Source organism: Staurois parvus, unplaced genomic scaffold (genome assembly GCF_062004578.1).
Source record: "Staurois parvus isolate SC_StPar_1 unplaced genomic scaffold, SC_StPar_1.0 ptg000175l, whole genome shotgun sequence".
NCBI lineage: Eukaryota > Metazoa > Chordata > Amphibia > Anura > Ranidae > Staurois > Staurois parvus.
The window spans coordinates 7,550,719-7,577,017 of NW_028317971.1; the positions used below are offsets into that span (position 1 = coordinate 7,550,719).

At 41.1% G+C, this 26,299-nt stretch overlaps 1 protein-coding gene across 2 annotated transcripts in view; it reads left to right on the forward strand.

The window, feature by feature from the left end:
* The window catches only part of FBH1 (F-box DNA helicase 1), an 87,509-nt gene that overhangs the window by 7,035 nt on the left and 54,175 nt on the right, over nucleotides 1–26,299 (forward strand). For both annotated transcript variants that reach the window (XM_089676896.1, XM_089676897.1), the window contains exons 3-9: nucleotides 2,000–2,496; nucleotides 5,192–5,322; nucleotides 6,857–6,992; nucleotides 10,419–10,609; nucleotides 16,793–16,876; nucleotides 19,194–19,288; nucleotides 25,228–25,396. In XM_089676896.1, coding sequence (XP_089533022.1) covers nucleotides 2,000–2,496; nucleotides 5,192–5,322; nucleotides 6,857–6,992; nucleotides 10,419–10,609; nucleotides 16,793–16,876; nucleotides 19,194–19,288; nucleotides 25,228–25,396 — 1,303 coding nt within the window. The remainder of the gene's footprint in view (nucleotides 1–1,999; nucleotides 2,497–5,191; nucleotides 5,323–6,856; nucleotides 6,993–10,418; nucleotides 10,610–16,792; nucleotides 16,877–19,193; nucleotides 19,289–25,227; nucleotides 25,397–26,299) is intronic.

Genomic DNA, 26,299 nt, shown 5'->3' on the forward strand with positions numbered 1-26,299 from the left:
ACTATCGCCAAGCAGCTTGGTGAGAAGGTGACAACAGTTGGTGCAATCATTTGCAAATGGAAAAAACACAAAACAACTGTCAGCCTCCCTAGGTCTGGTGCAAAATGCTAAATCTCACCTCGTGGAGTGTCAATGATCGTGAGAACAGTGAGGAATCATCCCAGAACTACATGCGAGGATCTTGTCAATGATCTCCAGGCAGCTGGGACCACAGTCGCCAAGAAAACAATTGGTAACACACTACGCCGACAAGGATTGAGATCCTGCAGTGCCCGCAAGGTCCCTCTGCTCAAGAAAACACATGTCTAGGCCCGTCTGAAGTTTGCCACTGAACATATGAATGATACAGAGGAGGACTGGTTGAAAGTGTTGTGGTCAGATGAGACCAAAATCGAGCTCTTTGGCATCAACTCAACTCGCTGTGTTTGAAGGAGGAGGAATGCTGCCTATGACCCCAAGAACACCATCCCAACTGTCAAACATGGTGGTGGAAACATTCTGCTTTAGGGGTGTTTTTCTGCTAAGGGGACAGGACAACTGCACCGCATCAAAGGGATGATGGGGCAATGTACCGTCAAATCGTGGCTGAGAACCTTCTTCCCTCAGCCAGGGCATTGAAAATGGGTCGTGGATGGGTGTTCCAGCATGACAACGACCCAAAACACACGGCCAAGGCAACAAAGGAGTGGCTCAAGAAGAAGCACATTAAGGTCCTGGAGTGGCCTAGCCAGTCTCCAGATCTTAATCCGATTGTGAGTCTATGGAGGGAGCTGAAAGTTCGAGTTGCCAAACGTCAGCCACCAAACCTTAATGACTGCCAAGAGGAGTGGGCCAAAATCCCACCTGAGATGTGTGCAAACCTGGTGGCCAACTACAGGAAACGTCTGACCTCTGTGATTGCCAACAAGGGATTTGCCACCAAGTACTAAGTCATGTTTTGTGAAGGGAATCAAATACTTATTTCCCTCATGAAAATGCAAATCAGTGCATCATTTGTTAGACATGCATTTCTTTTTAATTTTTTGTTGCTACTCTGTCTCTCAGTGTTACAATACACCTACCATTCGATTTTTAGACTGATCATTTCTTTGTGAGTGGGCAAACATTCAAAATCAGCAGAGGATCAAATACTTATTTCCTTCACTGTAGATGTACGTCGGCAAAGCGGGCTCTCTGCGCTGAGTCACATATCTAGTTCGTGATTCGGCTCATCTCTGTAAGGGGCGCACACACATGCGCCCGCTGCTCCGGCTGTGCTGTGATTAGACACAGCACAAGCCAATCAGCGGGTTCCAGCCAATGATTGACGGCTGGGACCAGGTGATCTGTGATGAGGCTGATAGGACAGGGTTCTGTGTATGTAAACAACACAGAGCTCTGTCCTGACAGCGGGGATGTGCCAATTTCTGTTTCCCTGCAAAGCAGGGAATAAAAAACGGCTCATTCCCCATAGTAAAAGCACCACACTGTACACACAAAAATCACTGTTTGGCATACACTTAACCCATTGATTGCCACCTAGATGTTAACCCCTTCCTAACCAGTGTCTTTTGTTCAGTGTATATTATTAGCTCTGATCACTGTATAAGTGTCACTGGTTCCCACAAAGTATCAGTGTCAGACTGACTGCCGTACTGTCACAGTTCCATTGCTGCCATTACTAGTATAAAAAAATAAATAAAAGTTCCAAAATTTATCCCATAGTTTGTAGATGCTATAACTTTTGCACAAACCAATCAATATACACTTATTGTGAATTATTTTCACCAAGTATGTAGCAAAATACATTTTGGCTTATATTTTATGAAGACGTTTGATTTTATAATTTTTTTTATTGGATAGGTTTTATTCCAGAAAGCAAAAATATTGTTTGTTTGTTTTTTTTTAAATTTCAGTCCTTTTTTTTTTGCAAGTGGTTAAAGTGAACAATCTCCATGTGAAATTGGACATTTAAATAATTTTTTTGAATATGTATTTGTGAAATCTTCTCTTGATACAGGCACTTCAAGAACTGCTTGCGTGAATAGTTCAGTGGCTTTTACAGGTCTTGCATATCCCAAATTGAATAGCAGCCACACAGCTGACATGGAAGGAGAAGATGATGCAATATTCTCTGGTCATATAGATGAGGATGTGGCAATGTTTGATGTGACCGATTCTCCTAAACCCACTTCAAATCGAAAACGGCCTTTTTCTTCTTTGGAATGTTGGAGTCAGGACTCCAATATAGATCCATCAGGAGAAGATGCTATGTCTTCCAGCGATTTCTTCGAAGAAGAGGATGATGATGAAATGGGTCACCTGTTGGATTCACTTTCTGATCCACATTATGGACTCCTCGGAGTAACTGGAGATAACAGTCAGTCATATGACCTAATAAGTCAGTTTCCTACTGAACTCTTGCAGCATATTTTTGGTTTCCTTCCTATTGAGGACCTTTACCAGAATGTGAGCTTCGTCTGTAAGGAATGGAAGGCAATAGTTGATGATGTATTGGTTTGTATCATTTTTTTACCTATGTTATGTGGTCTGTTTGTACCAAAAGGAAAATGTCAGATAACCTCATTTGGGCAGAGAAAGCATTAACATGGTACTTAAGGTAAAATAAAAAATGACATACACCCACTGGCCACTTTATTAGTTATACCTTGCTAGTGCCAAGAAAATATCCCCCACACCATTACACCACCACCAGCCTGAACTGTTGATACAAGGCAGGATGGATCCATGCTTTCATGTTGTGGTTTTTTTTTTTTTAAATTCTATTTATTAGAAATTTTTTAGAAAACATACAAATTAACAACAAAAAACAAGCTATGGCTACGGCCAACAAGCCAGGTAGTCCTCCAATAATACAATATACAAAAGAGAGGAGAAACATGCCCGTGTTGTACAGGGAACGTCAGTATACATATACATTTTGGAAAGATAAGACACCCCACCCCTCCTTCCCTACCCAAAAACACATACATCCTACATGTTACAAAGAAACTCTCTCCGCTAAGCAATGTACATGAACAATCCAATATAATTATGTGAACCAAAGTGCAGCACTCCTCAATCTGCCACTGAAAGTGGGGAAGCAACCAGGCTGCCCCCGACTTTATCAAATTTACAATGTACCCCTTTATTAGCATAAGTGGCCTTATATAATGGAAGGGTCTCATTTATAAGAGCTTTCCTAACTGCAACAGTTGGAGCCTCGGGTTTCTTTCAGAATAGTACAATGAGTTTACGCGCATAATTGAAAAGGCGAGATAAATACAAATGGCCTTAGTGGGGGCCAAGTCATCCACCAAACTCAGTAGACCATGTGGCACAGAGAGATTAAGGGGTATACTAGTGACCAACTGGACACACTGAATTACTCCAGATCAGTATCGTTGTATGGCAGGGCAGTCCCAGAAAACATACATAAAATCAGCCCCAGAGACTGAGCAACGCCAGCAGGAGGATGAGTTGTTACCAAATATTTTAGCTAGCCTAGCAGGAGCCAGATAAATACGGTGAACAAATTTATAATGGATAAGCTGATACCGAGGAGAAATGAGCCTGAAAATGGGAGCATCCCAAATATCCTCCCAATCTTCTGTATCAAGATCGGGAACCACCGCCTCCCAGCTGGTCATACATTGGGAGGAAACAGGGATTTATATATAGAAGACAAGGATTTGAGTAGATCTTCATCTCGCAGCATAGTGTCTATGTCTGAGGGGGCAAAGGCGACTGGGGCCCTCCCAAAATGTGATTGATATGCATGTCGGAGTTGTAGGAACCTAAAGAAATGCGTACTTGGCAGAGAGTGTATAGCTTTCAACTCATCAAAGGATCGCAGGACCTCATTGTGTACTATATCCCCAATGATCTTGATCCCATAGTGTGTCCACACTATCGGATCCTCATAAGTAAGAAAATGGGCTAAATGGGGATTTTTCCAGAGAGGAGAGTGAGGGAGCGATCCCCCAGGTTCCCTCCATGTGCTGTCATCCAGGCCCGCAACACAGATCTCATAGACATAACCAAGTGTGTTAAGGCTTCATAGGAACCCACTATGGCTGCCTCCAAGGCGACCGCTGCATCTTTAGTAGGTTTTGTGAGCCATCCATGTGCAAACACCATGGCTGCTTCAACACTGCAAGGATTAAGTCCAGGTTGGGTCCTCAGCACAGGGGGTGGCACACAGCAGGCAAAGCAGAGAGGGTTAAGTCCTTGGCACAGGATAGCAATTCAGGGACTCACCAGCCAGCAGTGGCCCCAGCAGAGGAAGTCTAGGCAGATAGGCACCAACTCCTCACGGGTCTTCAGAGGGCTGTGTGTCTTGGCCACAGCTTCAAGACCACATAAGCAATGTAGAACCACAAGTCCCAGCAGTGTACAAAGTAAAGCACAGTTCAATGCATCTCCTAGCGAGGCCTGCAGCCATGAGCTGCTTTGTCCATCCTGACTCAAACTCTGTCCATTCTCCCCCATAGGGACATTATAAGGTCCTTTCAATTTGACCAAGCCCTCAGTGCCAACATGTCTGGCGTTTCACAGCCACAGAACACTATGCTGTCTGCGCTCCCTGCTGGGATCAATCTCATCTCCCACCCCCTGTGGGGCACAGGAACTACAAATTTTAACTAAGCAGACAAGCTGACTGCTGGGGACACTTGTGGATTTCAACAAATACCACCAAAATAAAATATTTCTGATCTCCGTCACACCTATCATAGTACGGGGCCATTAGGAAGCTATTGGCCCATTACTATGGTGAGCATTCTTACTGGCTAGTAAGGATGTGTGGGAGAAGGCAGACACAAGAAAAGCTTTGGGAAAATGCTCCTTGAAAAGTACAAATTTATATTATAAGTTAATTGATTGTCAATAGTCAAATTAGCAGCACTCATCTTTAAAAGTACTTGCCTCCGTTTATATTACGATTTGTGTCAGAATTTTGCATTACACCATTTTATGGCTGCAAAGTGCAGTGCTTGCACCTTACCCCTTTCTATAACAACTTGTATATTTTCCAGTAGAACTTTGTCCTCATTCTTCTACAGTAGTTAGAGTGCAAATTCTGTAGAATTTGCAAAAATGAATAGTTTTCAGTCCTGAGTTTAATTTTAAGGCACACTGTTAACTGTTTTATCTAGTACAATGTGAAAATTGTCGTTCAGCTTTTTTTTTTTTTTCTTTTGCTGTTTTTTAGTTTATCCCATGGAAAAAGCTGTATTACCGATACGTTTCTAAAGACCTAAAAGCAATAACAGAAGTTAATGATATTCTTAAGAAGAATGGCATAGTTGCGAATAACCCAAATTACATCCTGAATCTAGTAAAGTAAGAAGTGCATACTTGTATTCTTATACAAAATAAATGGACTATGTTACAATCATTAGTTTTTTTCCTTAAAATGTATGTAATAATGAACTGCTCCTATTTGCTCCCTCTGGGTAAGTTAAATATCCAATTAAAGTGTTTTTTATCATACCTGTGCAAAAAATATTTGTTGATTTGACCTGAATATTTGTGAGCTAGTAACTTTCCTGTGCTCTGCCTGTGCCCAAGGATGGGTTATGGAGGTTAGGAGGGGGGCAAGGAGAGGTCTATGATTGTTGTAACCCATCAGAAATGAAGTAGGCAGGGCTGACACCATGTGCTTAGGAATTGAGAGCTATGTTGTGTCAAAGAAGGGGGGGGGTAGGAGCAAACTTTATTTCTTGCACATCAATAGTTTTTCAAAGTGATAAATACAGGAAAATGGGCATGTATTCCAGAGATGTACTAAATATGTTTTCCTTATTTTGCCTTGACTTATGCTTTAAGCTCTAAAAATTGTTGGGTTTTTAAGCCCAGTTCAAGCCAAATTTTAAAGCTGGATAGATGGATCAAAATTTGGCCAGTTCCTTCTGAACTGACAGAGATAAATCTAACTATCAACTTCTGTCGAACAGAAGTGTTGGTAAATGCAATATCATGTAATCTATTAGCTCAGCGGGGGTTGGATTTTCCTCTGTCCACCTCATTTGTGTGGATAGGGCAATCGATTCAATTTTTTATTTTTTTTTCTTCAATCGGCACTGATTGAACAAAAATGACCCAGTGTGGATGGGTTTGTCACTTTTTTTGTATCTACTGTTTAGTAGATTTGTTTACTGTTCTAACACCCCACACATAGAAAGGAAGTGAGGGCAAATCTCCCTAACGGAGACTCTGACAGCAACAAAAACCTGTTACAAATAGCTAAAAAGATCATTTGTGTTAGTGGGAACTTATGTGAGAAGCAGAAATTGCTCATTGCTCAAGGAACCGCTAGCAACCTTTGGAGGTACCCTAGGGAGAAAGGCTGCTGTAGCAGGCATTAGCACCTCCTTGTTTAGTGATTGTGCCGTGTTGCACCTGTGACATCATTTCTCCCCGGAGAGGATCACAGTTTATTCTATCACCCCAAAAAAATCTTTAGATTGCCTCTACAAACAAGGCAATCTTAGATAAACCTAGATAAACAACTATTTGTTCTTAGTTTATTTTAACATTAGCAATAAAGCTGTAGCATAAAGCGCTGAGCAAATTGTTGGCACTATATAAATCCGGTATAATAATAATAATTATGGTTAAGGTATTAGAATGCCAATTGAAATCAAGTGACTAGACTAGGCACAGAAAGATCCTCAAGCATCTATTGAAATTCACCTTGTTTCTGAAGCGTATAATGATGTTTTTCATTTTTTTAGCCTTTAAAATCTGTCAGTTTCCGAAATAATAAATCAAAGCTTTTGATGGAGAGCTTCACGTGTCCTCCTACTTTTAAAAATAACCTTCTGTAGCAGTGTTCAGTCCTCATTGATATTTCCTTATCTTGTCTAATCTTTAGGTGTTTTACGTCTGTGGTCCATTTCCGTCCGATTGACTTTGAGAAAATTTTAGACAGTTTAAAGTGTCATCATTTGTATCAAATGGCTGAAAGGTCTGCTGCTGATAGATTCCCAGATCTGAGGGATGACACTGGGGTATGTGAACGTCACACTTTTTTTTTACAGAACCAGATATCCTCATAAAAACTGTATGGTTAATTCCCATATCAGCAGCCTTGTTGAACCAACAGGAAAGACAATGTTCCTGATTCTTTATGTGTATTGAACAGACAACTAAGTTTATAGCAGGCTTTGGTAGGCTTTCAGCCAACTTCCACTATGCTACAAGAGTACTGAGAACATCCTGACATCAGCTAAAGGCTAGTTTGAAGACACTCCTATTAAATCATAACTAAACCCAAGAAAAAATATGTAACACATTGTGTTTTACAAGTCACAAGCCAAAAATGCAATGTCCTTGTCACTTCAGTGCTTTTTGTAAACTACAAATCCTATCACCCCACATGTAACATAGACGAGCAAAGACAGACATTCCAGCATGGGTAGCTACCATGGCTCCTTCCATAGACATTGGAGGAGTGTAACCATCCAGGGACAAGAAATGTGTCATGCACAAGATTACCAGAAGAATGTAAGGGGAAAAATGAAAACTAATGCAGGCACCTCATTTTGGGTTTAGATACTTTAACCCCTTCACACCTAAGGGTAAAACAAATGTAAATTCCTAAGCACAATTTTGCAACGTTGACAAAATCGTTAGTAAAACGTTAGTAAAATCGTCTATATCATCACAACTACTTTGTACATCCAGGTGGATTATACCGCGTTTTTTTCAGGACAAATTGGGCTTTCATTTGGTGGTAAATGGTAATGGATATCTCATGATTTTTTTTTTTTTATTATCAAAGGGAAATTGGCCCAAAATAGTAAAAAAAAAATATATTTTTTTATTTAGCTGTTTGTTTCTTGTTACTACCATAACCTACCACCAAAGAACAACCCAAAATAAATTCTCCAGCTCTTGACGATCGCAGCGATACCATATATGTGTATGTTATTTGTACCCGTAGTACAGCCTAGAAACAATAGTGCGCATTTTGTTTTTGTCTTTTTTTTTTTTTTTTTTTTTTTTTTTTTTTACTTACCTAAAACACACTAACACCAATTTTTTTTAATCCTGACCTTTGACCTTGACCCAAACACTAACCCTGGCACTGAACTAGATCAAACCTTGATCTAGGTATTTTTTCTTGTATTTTTTAATATTTATCTTTTTTCTTCTTTTTTTTTTTTTTTACAAACTTTTTTTCTCTCTATGCCAGGAGTTAGAGAGATACAATGTATCTCTCTTCTCCATTCATAGAGAGAGAAAAAAAACAAGGTGGCTGGGCTGTACAGTGACTGATCATTGTGACAGCCAATCAGAGGCTATCACAGCGATCATGTGACCTGGAATCTGGAGTCCCAGGTCCCGATCGTTGGAATCTGGAGTCCCAGGTCCCGATCGTTGGAATCTGGAGTCCCAGGTCCCGATCGTTGGAATCTGGAGTCCCAGGTCCCGATCGTTGGAATCTGGAGTCCCAGGTCCCGATCGTTGGAATCTGGAGTCCCAGGTCCCGATCGTTGGAATCTGGAGTCCCAGGTCCCGATCGTTGGAATCTGGAGTCCCAGGTCCCGATCGTTGGAATCTGGAGTCCCAGGTCCCGATCGTTGGAATCTGGAGTCCCAGGTCCCGATCGTTGGAATCTGGAGTCCCAGGTCCCGATCGTTGGAATCTGGAGTCCCAGGTCCCGATCGTTGGAATCTGGAGTCCCAGGTCCCGATCGTTGGAATCTGGAGTCCCAGGTCCCGATCGTTGGAATCTGGAGTCCCAGGTCCCGATCGTTGGAATCTGGAGTCCCAGGTCCCGATCGTTGGAATCTGGAGTCCCAGGTCCCGATCGTTGGAATCTGGAGTCCCAGGTCCCGATCGTTGGAATCTGGAGTCCCAGGTCCCGATCGTTGGAATCTGGAGTCCCAGGTCCCGATCGTTGGAATCTGGAGTCCCAGGTCCCGATCATTAGAACGGGACCTTGGGCTCTCAGTGACACCACGGTCTTTGTACTGGGAGCGCACTGTGCGGCACTCTCCCTGCACAAAGACAAGTACGCAAATATGCAGCCCCATAGGAAAAAAAGCCCAGTGTCTAGGGGTTGAGATTGGTGTCCTGAACTGGAGCTGAAAATGTTTGGGAAGTACAGAAAACCCTCCTTGAAGTTTGCTGAAAGCTTTAATTATTGCTCTTCAGACTAGCATTTAAAAGCAAGGCTAGGCTTTAAAGTAAAACTTTTTTTTGAGGGAAAAAAATAAACTCTCTATTAAAATTATATATACTCCACAACTTTATTGCAGAGCTATCAGCTTTACTATTTAAAAACTTTACCATGCCCTTTCTCCTTCCAGCTGCTGAGTGAAATGGTCTGCTTTCATTTGCCTATATGTGCACTCACTATGTTGTGGTTGGAAAAGAAGCAATCCTCAGGCCAACAGTGGGGTTGATTTACTAAAACTGGTGAGTGGAAAATCTGGTGCACTTCTACATAGAAACCAATCAGCTTCCTTCCAGGTGTTTTTTTTTTTTGTCAAATCTTAATTGAACAAGCTGAGGTTCAAAGCTGATTGGCTACCATGCACCAGATTTTGCACTCTTCAATTTTAGTAAAGAGGGTTCAGAGTCTGTAAGTGTTTTTGTAAAAAGCTAACAAACTCACACAATACTGTATTTCAGACTTCTACAGACCCCAGCATTAAAGCGATTCTAAAGGTTATTTCTTTCTTTTTTTTTTCTTTTGGAAAATAATAAACATGCTATACTTACTTACTGTGTGCAGTGGTTTTGCACAGAGCAGCCTGAATCGTCCTCTTCTCAGGTCCCCTGCTGGCTCTCCTGGCCCCTCCCTCTTGTCGGGTGCCGTCCAGCAAGCAGCTGGCTATGCGGGCACCCGCTGATCCGTGTGTCCATTCACTCGTGGAGCCGTGGCTTGACCCCTCCTCTCTTTCCTCATTGGCTGACTGGTTGTGATTGACAGCACCAGGAGCCAATAACTTCCGCTTGCTGTCTCAGCCAATGAGGAGGCAGAGACCCGGGACAGCCAAGGCTGTCTTGCACATCGCTGAATCGTGATGGGGCTCAGGGTAAATATTGAGGGGGCTGGGGGCACTGCTGCACACAGAAGGTTTTTTTTACCTGCATGAAGTTATAAAACCTTGCGCCTTTACAACCACTTTAAAATTGATGCTGAGATCCATAGCAGTTTGAGGTACATTATTATGTAAGTTATTTTTTTCTTTTTTAAATCCCTTTTTAGCCCTAATATCTTCCCATACATTTTTTGTGCAGAGGGTGCTTAAAATTACTTGTGGTTTTGAAAATATACATTAATTACAAAAAGGCTTGTGTAGGAAGTGTTGATGTATTATTTATAATTTCTTGTAGTGTAAAGTAATATCTACACTGGATTATTCATGTCTGACATTGTCATTCTCATCAAAACCTGATTACTAAGAGCCTTTTTTACTGCAGACAGTGAATGCGTGGGCAGTGGTGGCAGTGCTCGTACTTCTTTCCAGAGATGTTCCTGACATCCAAAAGCTCATAACATGTTTACAGCGGCCTAGCTCTCCACTTAAACTGACGGAAGTCATGGAGGCCCTGTACTGCTTGGCACTTCTTGTGTATGCAATGAGAGAGGAGAAGATTCTCATTACTAACAGGTATGAATGGAGATAGTAAAGCAGCTTTTTGTGTTAAAAGAAATGAATGTCAATAATGTGTACACAGCTTATGCCTCTTTCACACGGGTGTTCCGTATGTCAGTTTTTTTCAACTGTCTGTTTAAGGAAGAAAAATGAACACCCATGTATTAATATGAACTAGCGGATGTAAACAGATTATCATCCGTTTACATCCCTTAATGTCCGTATTTGTTAACATCTGTTTTTTTGAACGGAAGAAAATCCCTATTTTTCTTCCATAAAAAGAAAAAAAAAGGATGTAAACTTACGAAAAAAACGGATATAAACTGATGAAAAAACATGTAAATTGATGAAAAACGGATGTAAACTGATCCGTTTTTCTTGGAAAAAAACGTGACTAAACTGATGAAAAAAATGAAATGCCCATGTGAAAGGGGCCTTAGAGTATCTTTTATAAAATATTTGGTAAAAACACTGAGGAAAGATTAGTTTTCATTTTTAACACTTTTAACAATCCACAAAACAATCTGTATTGCATGGAGAATGAGAACATGTAACAGGTATAACTTAGGTGTTACCCTAATTTGTCTGTAAATGTGGAAATACACTTTAAAGTCCGTATTTTGTTAGCTAAATCCATGATCACCTGACGTAACGGATGCCAAGTCTTCTATGTTTTTCATTGCAGAGTGGGCATGTCCTCTTGTTCCCACATTGGTGCTGGAAATTTAGCTGGCCACAGATGGATCAAATTTCAGGCTGGGTTCAGCAGGGACTGGGTAAATTTCTATCTTCTATCCATGTGTGGACATCCCTGTTCCACAAGAATCAATTGGTAGATCGACTTCTATTGAACAGGAATGCTGGAAAGCTTTTTTCGATCAGCGCATTCTGATAGTGAAGAGTCCCACTGTTAGAATACAATGTTCTCAGCATCTGCCCAGAAATGGGCTTTTTTTTTCCTCCCTGTTAAAAATAGGCCACACTCTCTCTTCTATTTAGTGCATGGCTACATTCACACCAGTGATTAGGGCCAGTGTGAATTATAGCGGCAGTTCTCCCTGTGGCTCTCAGTGGGTAGATACGCTGCTCTCTGCACAGCTAACAATTTACCTGCGATGATGGCTGCTGGACGCAGACAAAGTGTGTCCACCAGCAGACACCCGCAGGTAATCACTCTCTGTGTAGAGAGCAGCAAATAGGTGCAGCCAATGGCGACCTGTCATTATAGTGAATGTGCCACCAGCTGCACCTACCTGCTGAGAGCCGCAGGGAGAAATGCTGCTACAATTCGCATTTGGCTTTAATTGCCGGTGTGAATGTAGCCTATGGGAGGCACAGTGACTATAGATATATCAATGCCTTATAGCAAATAATGAAAGTGACTGCAGTGTAAAAAAGCATAAAAGGTCTTAGAGATTCATGTGACTGAGATGAACTTTGTAACTGAGATCGGAACTTTATTTAATCCTTTAAAAGGATTAGACTATGAACATTTTGGGTTTTTTTTATGTCTGATTAAAAGTCTATTCATATGAGATTTTCTAAGATAATCGGATTAATCCAATCTCTGCTAATTTTTAATACTGAAAAATAAAAAATTAACTATGGGAAGTTACAGCAATGTCCTTTATTGAGATGGTAGAAACAGCAGGGGAGGGTGGAGTGAAAAAACACTAATGAAAATGAAATTTGCCAGGATTCCCTTGAGCTTACAGTGCCAATAGAAAGATCACCACTGCCAAATGTTCACTAGGGATAAACTTAAGTAGCTCTGTATTCTAGTCGAAACCCATGTGAAAGCCTTTAAGGTTGTTGTCACTGTACTGAGCCAATCGTAGGTAGCCAAGGCATACCTCGCCACACAGTTGCACATATACAAGGGGTGTGTATACACATGGCTGTGGGGCAGAAAATGCTGCAGTCACCTATGGTTGGTCCAGTACAGTGAAATTTCCGGAGGGCTCTCTCATGTGTGTTCAGTTGAGTTCAAACATTTTTGAGCATATCCCTGTTATTTGTCTATGCTATACAGAGTAGTAACAGTCTTAGGTGTACGTTTAATAAACTGTGTTAAGCGGATTATAAATTGTGTTAAGCCTTATCACAGCGAAGCCGGGTGGTAATTCCCTAGAGATGTCTTTAATAAACCGTGGAACTAAGGTAGGAACCAAATATCTCTCCTCTCCTACTCCTCTTACTGTCAGGGTCCCCCAAGGTTCTGTCCTTGGACCTCTCCTATTCTGGGGGTCCCCCAAGGTTCTGTCCTTGGACCTCTCCTATTCTGGGGGTCCCCCAAGGTTCTGTCCTTGGACCTCTCCTATTCTGGGGGTCCCCCAAGGTTCTGTCTTTGGACCTCCCCTATTCTGGGGGTCCCCCAAGGTTCTGTCCTTGGACCTCTCCTATTCTCGGTCTACACTTTTTCCTTGGGTCAACTGATAGCTTCCCATGGTTTTCAATACCATTTCAATGCTGATGACACACAAATCTATCTCTCTACTCCTCAGCTCACCCCATCAGTTTTCTCACTTATCTCCGATTTACTAACAGACATCAGACTGGATGTCACACTACTTCCTAAAACTCAATCTATCCAAAACTGAGCTCATAATATTTCCTCCCCCACTCGCCTCTTCCCCTGATTTCTAGGTCAGGATCAATATCACCACTATCAACCCATCCCTGCATGCCAGAGTGCTAGGGGTAACCCTGGATTCTGAACTATCCTTTCAGGCCCACATCCAATCCCTGTCCAAATCATGCCGCCTCAACTTCCGCAACATCTCCAGAACACGCCCCTTTTTAACTAATGATACCACAAAGCTCCTAATGCACTCCCTGATTATCTCTCGCCTCAACTACTGCAACTCATTCGTCATTGGCTTACCTTTACATAGGCTATCTCCCCTCCAGTCCAACAAATAAAATTCAAAATACTAACAACAACAATTTACAAAGCCATCTACAACTCTGCCTCCAGCTACATCAGCAAACTGGTCTCAAAATATCAACCAAACCTCTCTCTTCGATCCTCCCAAGACCTTCTGTTTTCTAGTTCCCATGTCACATCCTCCCATGCTCGCCTCCAGGACTTCTCCCAAGCTTCTTCCACTCTATGGAACTCCCTACCCCAATCTGTCCAGCTGTCTCCTAATCTATCCACCTTTATACGATCCCTGAAAACCTTTTTCTTTAAAGAAGCCTATCCTGCTTCTACCTAGTAAACCGCCATTTATTTCCTCCATAAGCTCACCCCCCCACAGCTATTACCTTTTGTATCACTCAACCCTTCCTCCTAGATTGTAAGCTATAACGAGCAGGGCCCTCTGTTTCCTCTTGTACCAAATTGTATTGTAACTGTAATGTCTACCTTCCTTCATTTTGTAAACCGCTGCGCAAACTGTTGGCACTATACAAATCTTGTATTATTATTATAATAATAAAAAATATCTCATCTCTTCACTTTACTATGTTGTGTCTGTGATCACTACAGTGATAGTATAGCAATGTACTTGTTTAATAGACCGTTAGGCTCACTTAGAGTGTTAACACCGGTGTAAAACCAGGTGTTAAAGCCTTTTTTCAGTGTAGAAGAGAAACTTTCACTGTAGCACCTAGTGACAAAGCTAACATAACTCATTGTGGTCAATACGTGCTTCAGGACAGCACTATCAGAGGATACATCTATTCTGAGAAAAAGGAGAGCAGTAGACCTCAATGACAGAGAGGTGCATATTTGCTACTGCATGAGACCTCTTTCTTAAGCCAGCCATAGATGGATCAGATTTGGCTGGTTCAGCAAGGACTAGCTGAATTGCGATGGATGTATGGGCAGGCTAGTTGTACAGAAGTCCAGTGGTAGATCGAGTTCTGTACAACCATCCTGCTGGGTTTCTCCTGATCGATTAGGCTCCATTCACACATCGTTTTTAAATCTCTGCTGTCAGAACACAATAGCTCAGTGGGAAGGATTCCCCCATCCACACACTCGATCTGTGAGGATGAGGGAATCAAGTCTTTTTTTTTTGTTCAACTCGCTGGTTGAACCAAAAAAAAAAATTAAGGTATGGGCAGCCTTAGCATGTCTGACGCTTGTCAGCTGATAGGTAGGTCAGATAGGTACTCTTTCTAAGCCTCGGTTCACACTATGAACTGCATGTGAATCGCACAGGAACCGCACCACATTCCTGTGCAATTCACATGCAATTCAGTGTGGTGCGATTTCAGCCCATTCATTTTGAATGGGCTGAAATCGCATCACATCACATCACACCAAAGTTATACATGCACAAATTTTGGAACCACACTGCAACCGGATAGCATGGTCGTTTTGTACCAAGCAATCCAGTGTGTTGCAGACAAATGCACTGCAGTTGTGATCTGTGATTGGGGTGTCATTAAGGTTGCATTGTCAGCTGCTGCAGATTGCAAGGGCAGTGTGCTTGGAATGTGGTGTGGGAAACATGCATGGTTTGTGGCGTTTCCCTCACCGCATTAGTGTGGACCTAGACTAACTATACTCATTCACTCACTTTCACTCACTTTCATTTGCTCCTGATTGAGAACAGTCATCTTCCTGTTGCTCTGTTCTTTGTAACACAGGATGGGCTGTAGGGCTTCATTCACACCTTTTGTGTGGGCACGGCAGCTGATAAATTTGAATGGGCTGCTGTGTCTGCATTTGATGCAGGAAAAAAGTTCCTGCAACTTTTTTAAAATGCAGTGGCAGGAAAGTTACTGCACATTCCCGCACCTTCAAATGCCCTGCGTTTGTAGATGCATGGGGGTGCCATTAAGAATGAATGGCAGTCCCGTGTCTGTTAAGAGCTGCACATTTCACATTTTGGCTGTGGGTGGTTGCAGGTGCAAGAACAGGTGCCATGTGTGTGTGCTTTAAATGTTTTTTTTTTTGGGGGGGGGGGGGGGTTAAGTTTTACATTAACCCCATAACTCAGTTCTGAGGATTCACTTATGATCCTTTAGGATGGAGGAAGTTAGGAAGAATAGTAGATTATGGCAAACTGGTCTCAGTGTTTTTACCAACCAATGACTCATCAGCTGTCAGTGGGTTTCCCCTCTGACAGCTGAATGTAAACAGAAGAATTGCTGGCAATTTAAAATTCAGGAAAAAAAGTGTGGGGGTTCCTCCCTCTTTCCATACCAGGCCCTTTGGGTCTGTTATGGATATCAAGGGGAACCCCAAGCCAATTTTTTTTTTTTCTTTTAGATTGTGTGGAGTCCCCTCCAAAATCTATACCACATCCTTACCCAAGCATGCAGCCCAGCAGATCTGGAAGGGGGGGGAGAACAAGCGCCTCATCCCTCTTGAACTATACCAGGCCACATGCCTGCAACATGGGGGGGGGTGCTGTGGTGCAGAGGGGGCTCCCCTCCCAAAAGCACCTTGTCCCCATGTTGATGGTGCAGAGCTTGTTGGATTCTGGAAGTTCCCTTTAACAAGGGAGCCCCCAGATCCTGGCCCCCTTCCCCATGTGAATGAGTATGAGGTATGTATATGAGTTTTTGTTTACATTCAGCTGTCAGCACCCACCCACTGACAGCTGATGAGTCATCATCTGTTAAGGACGTATTGGCTGGCTTACCGGGTCACTCCTTCACAACCAGCTATTCTTCACATAGAATTCCAATCGATCAATCAACTTTCAATCGATTCAGATTCTAATCATTCCAAAATTGTAGTATTAGTAGGAAAATTATTAATCGAAACTAATCAAATTCCGAAATGAATCAATGAAATGAAATTAGTAACATAACGAATCTATCTGAAACTAAACACATTTTTACCCTCTGCACATGTCTAACAAGACAGAAGGGGCACCAATTCCCTCAGACACATCCTCTGAATTTTTTGGAAAGCCTTCCCAGAAGAGTGAAAACTGTTACAGCCACAAAGAGAGGGGGGTGGGGGAATTCAATAATTCTTATGGTTTTTGTAATGGAATGTCTAACAAGCTAGAAATTAGAGCTGGGTGACAAGCACTAATGACCAGAAGCCACTGGTTGGAGACCAGTACTATACACAGAAAAAGGGTAACTTTGCCTTAACTGAACAATCAAGTGAAATGTAACTTTTATTAAAACAGAAATTTGGATTTCTGATATTTTCAGGAACAGCATTCTCAAAGATAACCATAAATTTTATTTGCTTTTATGCTTGTTTCTATCTGTCTTTTTTTCTAGGATTCACTACAAAATCTTCTACTGCTTATATCTCTTAGAGAATGAAAGTTCAGAATTTAAAAAATGTTCCCATGTAACATCCAAGTGAGTACCTGTCTTATTTTTCTTCTCTGCATTCTAAATGTATATGCAGTGAGCGCTGCACAGGGTAAAATTGTGGATCTGCATTCTGCTCCCCAACGTATCTAGCTGAGATTAAACAATTCATCTTAGAACTGCATAAAGCTAAAGGCCAAGCTACAGCTAAATGCACATGAAATCCATATAAAGGAGCTATTTTACCTGCCAAATGATTTCAATTTCAGTCTATTGAGTAATGTGATTTGCACAGTCTTGCTTGGCAGTGCAGGAAACCTGATGGTTCTCTGCTGTGGTTAATTATCCAGCCTGTGACTGAACATTGAAAGGAGAAGCAGCAGACTAATGAACTCATCTCTCTGTTACTCAGCTCTCTCCTCCTATCAGCAAGTACCTTGTTAGTAGCACTGCAGTACTGGTGTACCTCGGTTTATGAACACCTTGGTTAACGTAATTTTCGGTTTACAAATGAAAATCCATTGAAAATAATGCCTCAGTTTATACATTTTTTACAAATTTTTTTTGCAATACGAAGTGTATGTCGGTTCTGATTTTTAAATGCAATTTCTGGCTTTTTTTTTCTTCACTATAGCTCACAGAATTAGCTGTCACTTTCCCAAGAGCTAAAGGATACTTTGTTTCTTTTATCTGGGGAGACAAACTGAAAGGAAACATTGTTTCTTTTAACTCTGGGAAATAAACTAAAAATAAACTTTCTTTCAGTTGGGGGGAAAGTGACAGCTGATTCTCTGAGCTATAGTGAAGAAAAAAAAAGCCGGTAATTACATTTAAAAACCGTCACTGACAGCAACTTTTTTTTTAAAACTTTTTTCTGACCTCCGGAACGGATTCATTGGTTTTCAATGCATTCCTATGGGAAACCACATTTCGGTTTACAAATTTTTCGCTATATGAAACGTCCTGGAGAACGCATTAAATTCGTAAATCGAGGTACACCTGTACAACTGATGGGAAACCACATTTCGGTTTACGAATTTTTCGCTATATGAAACGTCCCGGAGAACGCATTAAATTCGTAAACCGAGGTACACCTGCACAACTGATTTGACTCCTTGTGTTGCTTCTTCCTCCCCCAGTCCAAGTACTGCTGTACAGGGGACTGAAAGAAAGAAGCCAATGCGAAATCAAATTTGGGAATTTGCAGTGCGTGCATTAAAAAAAAAAAAATAAATAAAACGTAATGTTAATTAATACAAAGATGAATTCCTTTGTGTCTACTATTTTGTCTTGAGTTCAACTTGATCAATTTTGACATCACACACTCCTCCCTGTGAGCCTTAATAGCCAATATAGTAAGGAACATGTGGATAGTTTTATTGTGATCCTGTCACCTGGAATAAAGACTGAAAAAGGTGTACATAATGCTGCTTTAAGGCATTTAAACATTGCATGCTTTTTTATTCCATCTTCAATCCATTTTCACTCTTTCGTTGATCATTGGAGGAAGCTTAAGAAAAAGGATTGAAAATGTTTTAAATATGGAATAAAATAAAATGTTGCCTTTTTAAATTGTTTCAGTAACTGTGCAATACTTTTGTTTATATGGAAAATTGGGGAGAAACTGAGATGCATGAAGTTTTTCAGATTCCTCCTTGTTACACTGATGATAACAGACTGGGACTTTTATCACTTTTTATTTTTCATATTTGTAGGTATAAGTCTGTGTGCCCAGAAACATATTTTTATTTATTTTCAAAATTTTATTTATTTTCTATAATTTTATTTCAGTTGGGTATTTTTATTTTATGGCGTGTGTTAAACTGAAATAAAATTATAGAAAATATAGAAAATTTTGAAAATAAATAAAAATATGTTGTTGAGTTTATATCATTAGACAACAAGATCTTGTTGTTTTAGTTCCTATTTTCCACTTTAGGGTCCTACTGTTTCTTTTGTTGCTTTATCTATAATATAAAACAAATCAACAGTATAACAAAAAGACTTGGGCCCTTTGTATGTTCCCATAAACGTCTGGAAACAGTTGTGCACAGATCTCTCCATAGGATCAAGTTGAAATTTAAAAGAAATAAATCATTTTTGGGTGAACCAACTTTTTAACAGTCGAAGATGTTTTCCATATTTTTTTTTGTTACACTGCCCTTTTAAATTTTTCTGTTTGCTGTTTGCATGTGTAGTTAATTTAAGAATTAAGAGGGTGCCAGGGACGTATGTTTCTATCTAGATGTCGTTGCTATGTTAACCTGCTTATTTTTAGTGTTTCACAAATGTACAATTATTTAAAAAATAAAGCATTGCATGATTTTTTTTTTTCATACCCATGACTTTTTATTGCATATTTTAGAAACAAGCCCTCCTTTAAAATAACAAATGAGCAGCAGCAAATTATTAACCACGATATCCATCCTGGACAAGTTGTAAAAATCATGGCCTTTGCAGGTAAGAATTTCATAAAATTATCAGATACAATGTAGTCTAGCAAAGGCTAAGGTGTTAGTGTTATGTTTAGAAAGTCCTTATTGTTTTTATCAACATCAGCCCTTGCTTAAGGAAGAAGTATGGAAATTACAGAAATAAACCCCTACATAATCACCTCTATTTTGCATCATCAGTGTGATGCTACAGCTGTCTCGTGTCAGCTGTAAGACCAAAAAGTGAGCAGACAGTCTTCTGGGAGTGGAGTGCAGTGACTGTCAGTCAACTATCTGTGCTTTGCCCCCGCAGCACTCAATGAATAGCCTAACAGGAGAGGGGGCGATCACAGCTGGCCTCAGCTCTCAGCTGCATTCTGAGAGCTGGAGCCAGTTGTCAGTCAGCTGGGTGGATCCGGACAATGTGATTGGAATACTTCCAGAGCCTGGAGCAGCAGATTCCAGGATTCATGGACACAGGGAAGCAAAAGTAAGTGCGCTCCTGTGACCCAGATGAGAAGCATTGGCAAAAAAACTTTGACCAGACTTCTTTTAAGAAGTGCTAGCATAGTTCACTTTACTAGGATCGTGTAACAACCTACGTTTATAAATTTACCTTAAAGTGTAACTCCACTTTTGAGGGGAAAAAAAAATAATATAACATATACAATTGCTACACAAGTCTTATTGTAATTGAATGGTATTAAAAATTACCTTTCCTTTTCAATCTGCAGTGCTGTAATTTTCTGTAAAATGCAAAGCAATATGGCTACCTGGAGGCACTCTCCTCACAGATGGCGTACAGAACTCCACCAGAAATGTAATTTCCTGTTTGTGTGATTTGCTCACTGAAGTCAGATTTTGGGCATTCCCTGCAACAAAAACTTCATTTTTTGGTGAGGTACTCTCAAAGGGAGATCACATCTAAAGGGAAGCAGACCTTGCCACTTTCCTTATTGGAGCCCTGCAAGTGCAGTAGCTGATCATTTAAAATCCTTCACATTAGATTCACAGCAAATGGCAACCATCTCAACCTATAACTAGCCTTAGGAGTCAGATGCACATGGAACAGCAATGCACATCGCAAACAAACAAAGGATTTCCCAACAACACTTACCAGCCAGCCTGCAAAACAACCAATTTGGCCCTGTCTGTTTGCGTTAAAAACAGAGGGTTTTGTTTGCACACATTTGCAAATGCCTGCGTAAGCCACAGTCCTGCATCAAGGGTCCTCTGTATACTGTGGACCTAACTCTAAAATTTCCAAAGCCTCCATAGTGAGAGCACATGTATAAATGGATAGGTTAAGGGCAGAAGTGCCTGGAGGAGCCCATCCCTCCTTAACCTCCCTGGCAGTTTTCCCGAGTGTAGCTCGGGGTAAAATTTCTATACCACAAGCGGTAACCCCGAGCTACACTCGGGCTTAACATGCGGCGCTGCTCTGGGGGTCCCTGCAGCACTTACCTTGTCCTTCGTTCCCACGATGTGCCCCCTACAGCGTCCCCGGCCATCTCCTCCGGCCGATGCCGGCATCCGGCTTCTGTGTTCCGGTCCCCGTGACGTCGGGACGTGCCGGCGGGAAATTTAAAAAATGTCATTTTTTTTTTTTTCAATTTTAAATAGTAAAACATTGCTGTTTCATCCCATTTCACATACATATTGTCCCTAGTGCTTTGTCCTGTGCCCTGCCTGCATTTTGTTTGTTCTTTCTGCCTGGAAACTTAGAAAAGTCCATGGCGTCCAAAAAGCGCCCCTTTACGTCAAAAGCGGTTTTAGACCGGCTAGAGAACAGCGATAGTAAATCAGAACCACTTACAGAATTGAGTGATAATGATTTGTGGGGAAATGTTCCTAAAAATTACAGCCTACAATAAAAAACTATTTCCATGTGAAAAAATGCTACCGCTTTCAGCACAAAAAATCAGAAGGAATCATACCGCCAAGGAGGTTAAAGATACAGGGACCCACATGACGCCCAGCTATACCAAAATGACAGCAAAGGCATCCAGTGTGTCCCTGCATCCAAAATAGCCAACTACACAAAAAATGGGAACCATCCCAACCTATAACCAGCCTTAGCAGTAAGGTGCACATGGAACGGCAATGCACATCGCAAACAAAGGATTTCCCAGCAACACTTATCAGCCAGCCTGAAAAACAACCAATTTGGCCCAGTCTAACAGTTTGCGTTAAGTACACAGGGTTTTGTTTGCACACATTTGCAAATACATGCCTAAGCCACAGTCCCGTGTCAAGGATCCTCTGTATACTGTGCACCTCCCACTAGATTCACTTTGCACATGGACACACACAAACAAAAGCTATTTCTTTAGAATAACAAAAGGTAGGAATCTGCAACAAAGTTTCTTAAAGTCCTTGCAATGTACATTGATCACCCAGAGAAGGATGTTTTTTTGGGGGTTTTTTTTTTTAACAAAAGTGGAGTTACTCTTTACCTCATGGTGGGAGGAGAAGACCATGACTACTAAGAATTGTGAGGAACACAGATTGCTTTAGGGAAAATCATAGTGACTGGAAGTAACAGGAGCTGGTCACACTGTGACTGTTCACTTTGAATACCAAATCATGAGCAAATTAAATGAACAGTTATTTGCTTTTCATGTGTTTGGTTAGTTAACGTGAATCATCACTCCATTTTATTGAGGGTAGATTCTCAACTACTTTAGTAGATCGGTCTGATTGTGATTAAAGAGGTAAGAAATCCAAAAGCAAACATTTTATGATATCGCAGCTTATCAATTCTGAGATGGGATGGCTGCATTAGTTTGTTTTGTTTTTGTTTTAGGCTTCCTTTCCTTTTTTATTTACACCTGCTGATCTAGTCAATAATTGTGTTGATTTTCAACAGAACAAGCTCTCTTCCAGATGTATCAGTTTACAGGGATGAGAGAAACAATTTACCACTGACAGGGGTGCTTACAATTATCCGCACTTATTTATGTAACACCTTTTTCCCAAAAGGAACAAAACTGTTTACTGTAACAGCTTAAAGCGGAACTACACTCCATCTGAGCACCACAAAGCAAAAATACTATTTCATTCATTTTTAATATTCAAAGCAAGCGCCCCCATCCATCCATGTTTCCATGCTTTATTTTGCTGGGAAATCACTTTGAGAAACACCTCCCTAGCATTTCTGGCCGAGGCCATCTTGAGTAAGGGCAGATGATTCAAGTAGCATTTACTTTCTGGAATCCATCTGCCCTTCGTTCACGCATGCAAGCAGGAGGGCGTGCCTAGCTGAGAAAACTCCTCCTTCTCTCCAGAAGACTACTGGGATGTATGATATCATTTGCCCAGGCAAGAAACAAGGAAGTATTGAAGACATGTAAAAAAATTGTTTAAACAAATAAATATGATATACATTCCTATCTATTTACTAATGCTAGCAGCATAAGAATTAAAAATAGTCAATGATGTTTGAGAGAGTGAAGTTCAGCTTTAATAAGTGTTAGCTGGAGTTGGGCTTCATTTTGTTAGGTATTTGTAGGCACTCTAATACTGGAAGGGTGTTGCTGGCCAGATCACCAGGTGAAAACAAAGGGGAAAAAAAACTAAAAAAAGTAAAACTAATGCAGCAACTACATCTAATGATTGGCAAGCTGCAATATATTACATTTCTGCTTTTTAGTTTAATACCACTTTAAATTGGAACTGAAGACAAACCGCTGAATACTGAGTTGAGCACATCATTACTGGCCCTTATACCCATATATGACACTTTGTAGTCAGCTGGTGACTAACATATTTCCTGGATCAGCAAACTATAGGATTCATGTGATTGGTGAGCGGTCCAGTTGCTTGGCAATGACAACGCTGAGCCCTGCTGATCACGTCTCTCTGAGAGATGTGTCTGATCTGAGAATAAGCTGTTCATTGATTTTCAGGTGCAGGGCTGGGATCCACACAGACAAAGGAAGTCCATTCTCTATGTTCATTAACCTTTCCTAACTATTTTTTGAAATGCAGTATTTACCATTATGGGTTACTATGTTCCTTTTTGTTGACCAAATCATGGTTTTGTCAGGATTTGACTTTAGATGACGTCAGAGGGTGGAGGGGGGTTGGGAGGATGGCCTCTTCTTGTGTCTCATTGATGGATGTTACTTTAAATGTTTTTGCACCATTGTGAGCATGCATCACATGCCTGACGAAGGGGTCCTGTGTGGCCCCAAAACATTGCACTTTTTCAATGAGGTGTATTCTCTTTGAATAAAAGTGTTTGGACATTACTGAAGGATTCATGGATTACCAGTTTCCAGCTAGTTGTTGCTGCTGCACCAGTTTAGTCTCTCGGTCCACTGAAGGAATGTGTGTGATGGGAATATTGTTTGTCGTTTGTTACTCAGCAAAAAGGTTCAAGCTGAAGTCCAGAAATGAGACAAACTGTACCCTTGCAATGGCTCTCCCTTCACACTAAAAGGGTTAAATGCTTGTTTATTCTAGGGGTACCTTTTTCCTGATACTGGGGGGGTCCCTCCATCCATGCTTCCAGTTTCTCCACAGCATTCTCTCTAGAGCACTTTGGGCTATGTACAATGTAATTTTAATAGCCTTGCACTGTGTGTGATGATACTGGTAGACAACCCACAGCCTGTAGCAAGGGGACAACACTGGAGCCAGAAATGAGGGCATGCAACATATCCCTGCACCCCTAGACTAAAAGTGTATTTAACACTTGCAGTGTGGGGGCCCCCACTGCAAGAGTACATTTTGTCGTATTCCCAAAGTTCAGCTTTAACATGTATTGGATGAGTACAGCGTGTTTAATATAAAGTGGTTGGCGGGTGGATAGCAAAGGGTTAATTCACTGGAGTGGTTTTGTAGCCCTGGCTATGGTTGTGTGCTGCTAAGTGATGTGTACCTCCTCCTCTGGCCTGACCACTTCAATGAGTGCAGTTCATTCACAGTTATTGGCCTCCAATGGAGTTTAAAAGCAGCTGCACTACAAGGGTTTTTTCACACGGTTTGTGTCCGCCTTCCCGTTTTTTAGGTGAACCCGATCAGAACCTCCATTCTTCTCTATGGAGTGGTGGGTATAAATGGACATGTGCCCATTTACACCCGCCAACATCTGATCTGATCCGCCAAAAAGGGACAGATGGGGATCCAATTCCCCTTCCGTCCATCTGATCGGGTCGGATGAAAACGGATAGGCAATCCTTTTTCACCCATTGAGGAGAGCGAGCTGTATATGCGGAGTGGACACTGTCATAGGCTTGCTCAGCGAGGATCAGTGGAGAGATCCCCCCCCCCCTTCCGCTGAGCAAGCAAATCCGCTAAACCGGTCCGCTCCATGTGAAAGGACCCTAATAAGTATTAAAGTGATTCTAAACATAAAGTTTTTTTAATTTATTTAAAATAACAAGCTTGTTATAATTACCTGCTCTGTGCAATGGCTTTGCACAGAGGAGCACGAGTCCTTTTCTCAGGTTCCCCACAGGTCCTCCTGGCTCCTTCCACCCCTTACCCAAGTACCCCCATAGTGGCTTGCTGTAGGGGCACTCCAGCAAGGGGTTGCTCCCGAGCCTTGCTGTCTGCGTCTATTAACACATACAGTGGGACTTTGCCCTGCCCCCCCCACTCCCTCCTCACTGGCTGTGATTGACAGCAGCAGGTGCCAATGGCTCTTGCTACTATCTCGGGGCCAGTGAGGGGGCTGGGTGCAGAGAGAGCTTCTCATCTCAAGCATGTTGCTAGATTGAGAGTAGGCTCAGGTAAGTATTAGGAGAGAGCTGGAGGAGAACTACATGCAGAAGGTTTTTTTTTTTTAACCTCCTTGCATAGAATGCATTAAAGGTAAAAAAAAAAAAAAAAAAAAAGACCTTCTGCCTTTAGAACCACTGTAAGAAATGGTTTTCTTCAGTACAGAATAACTCTTCCCCTATTTTACATTATCTCTGTTATATATTATATTTCTGTTCATCTGATTGTATTTTACTGTAGGTACTGGAAAGACCTCGACTCTCATTAAGTATGCAGAGAAGAGACCAGGTCTACGTTTTCTATATGCGACTTTCAACAAATCGATTGCAAATCATGCTTCCAGCATGTTTCCTAAAAATGTCACCTGTAAAACTTTCCATTCACTGGCTTTCCAGGAGACAGGAGTATTGTAAGTTCAATTATACAAATATTACCTACTGCTGTATATAGTTTAGAGTAATCTGCTCACATACAGTATATCTTCATAGGTAGTCCATTATTTTCAAGTCTGCTTATTACTTTATCAACTAGGTAAAGATCAATTCTACCAAAAATGTATCTTCTTTCAAGTCAAATCTATGGAAATTGACAAAAGGCAACTTTTTTGTGGTTTGGCAGATGCAACAGCTGAACTCCAGGGAAAATAAAAACCCATCCTTGCAGTGGGGCTGCCCCTTAACCGCTTCCATACCGGGCACTTTTACCCCCTTCCTGCCCAGGCCAATTTTCAGGTTTCAGCGTTCTCACACTTTGAATGACAATTGCGCGGTCATGCAACACTGTACCCAAATTAAAATTTTATCATTTTCTTCACACAACTAGAGCTTTCTTTTGGTGGTATTTAATTTTGGGGTTTTTATTTTTCCTAAATTAATGAAAAAAGACTGAAAAATTTTGAAAAAAAACCCCACATTTCTTTGTTTCTGTTATAAATCTTTGCACTTAAAAAATTGTTCTTCATAAATTTAGGCCAATATGTATTCTGCTACATTTCTTTGGTGAAAATAACCCAAATTAGTATTTATTATTTAGTCTGTAGGAAAGTTATAGAGTTCACAAACTATGGGATATATCTGAAAATTGATCAATCCTGAAGTACTGACAGCCAATTTGCCCTCTAATTTCTTGACGGCCAAGAATGTCAGAACAGTACAGATATCCCCCAAATGACCTCTTTTTGCAAAGTAGACAGTCCGACGTATTTCATAACAGGCATGGCGAGTTTTTTGAAGTTGTTAATTTTTTGTACTTTTTTGGAAAATAAAGAAATAAAAAAATGATTTTCACAATTTTTTTTTTTTTACAGTGTCAC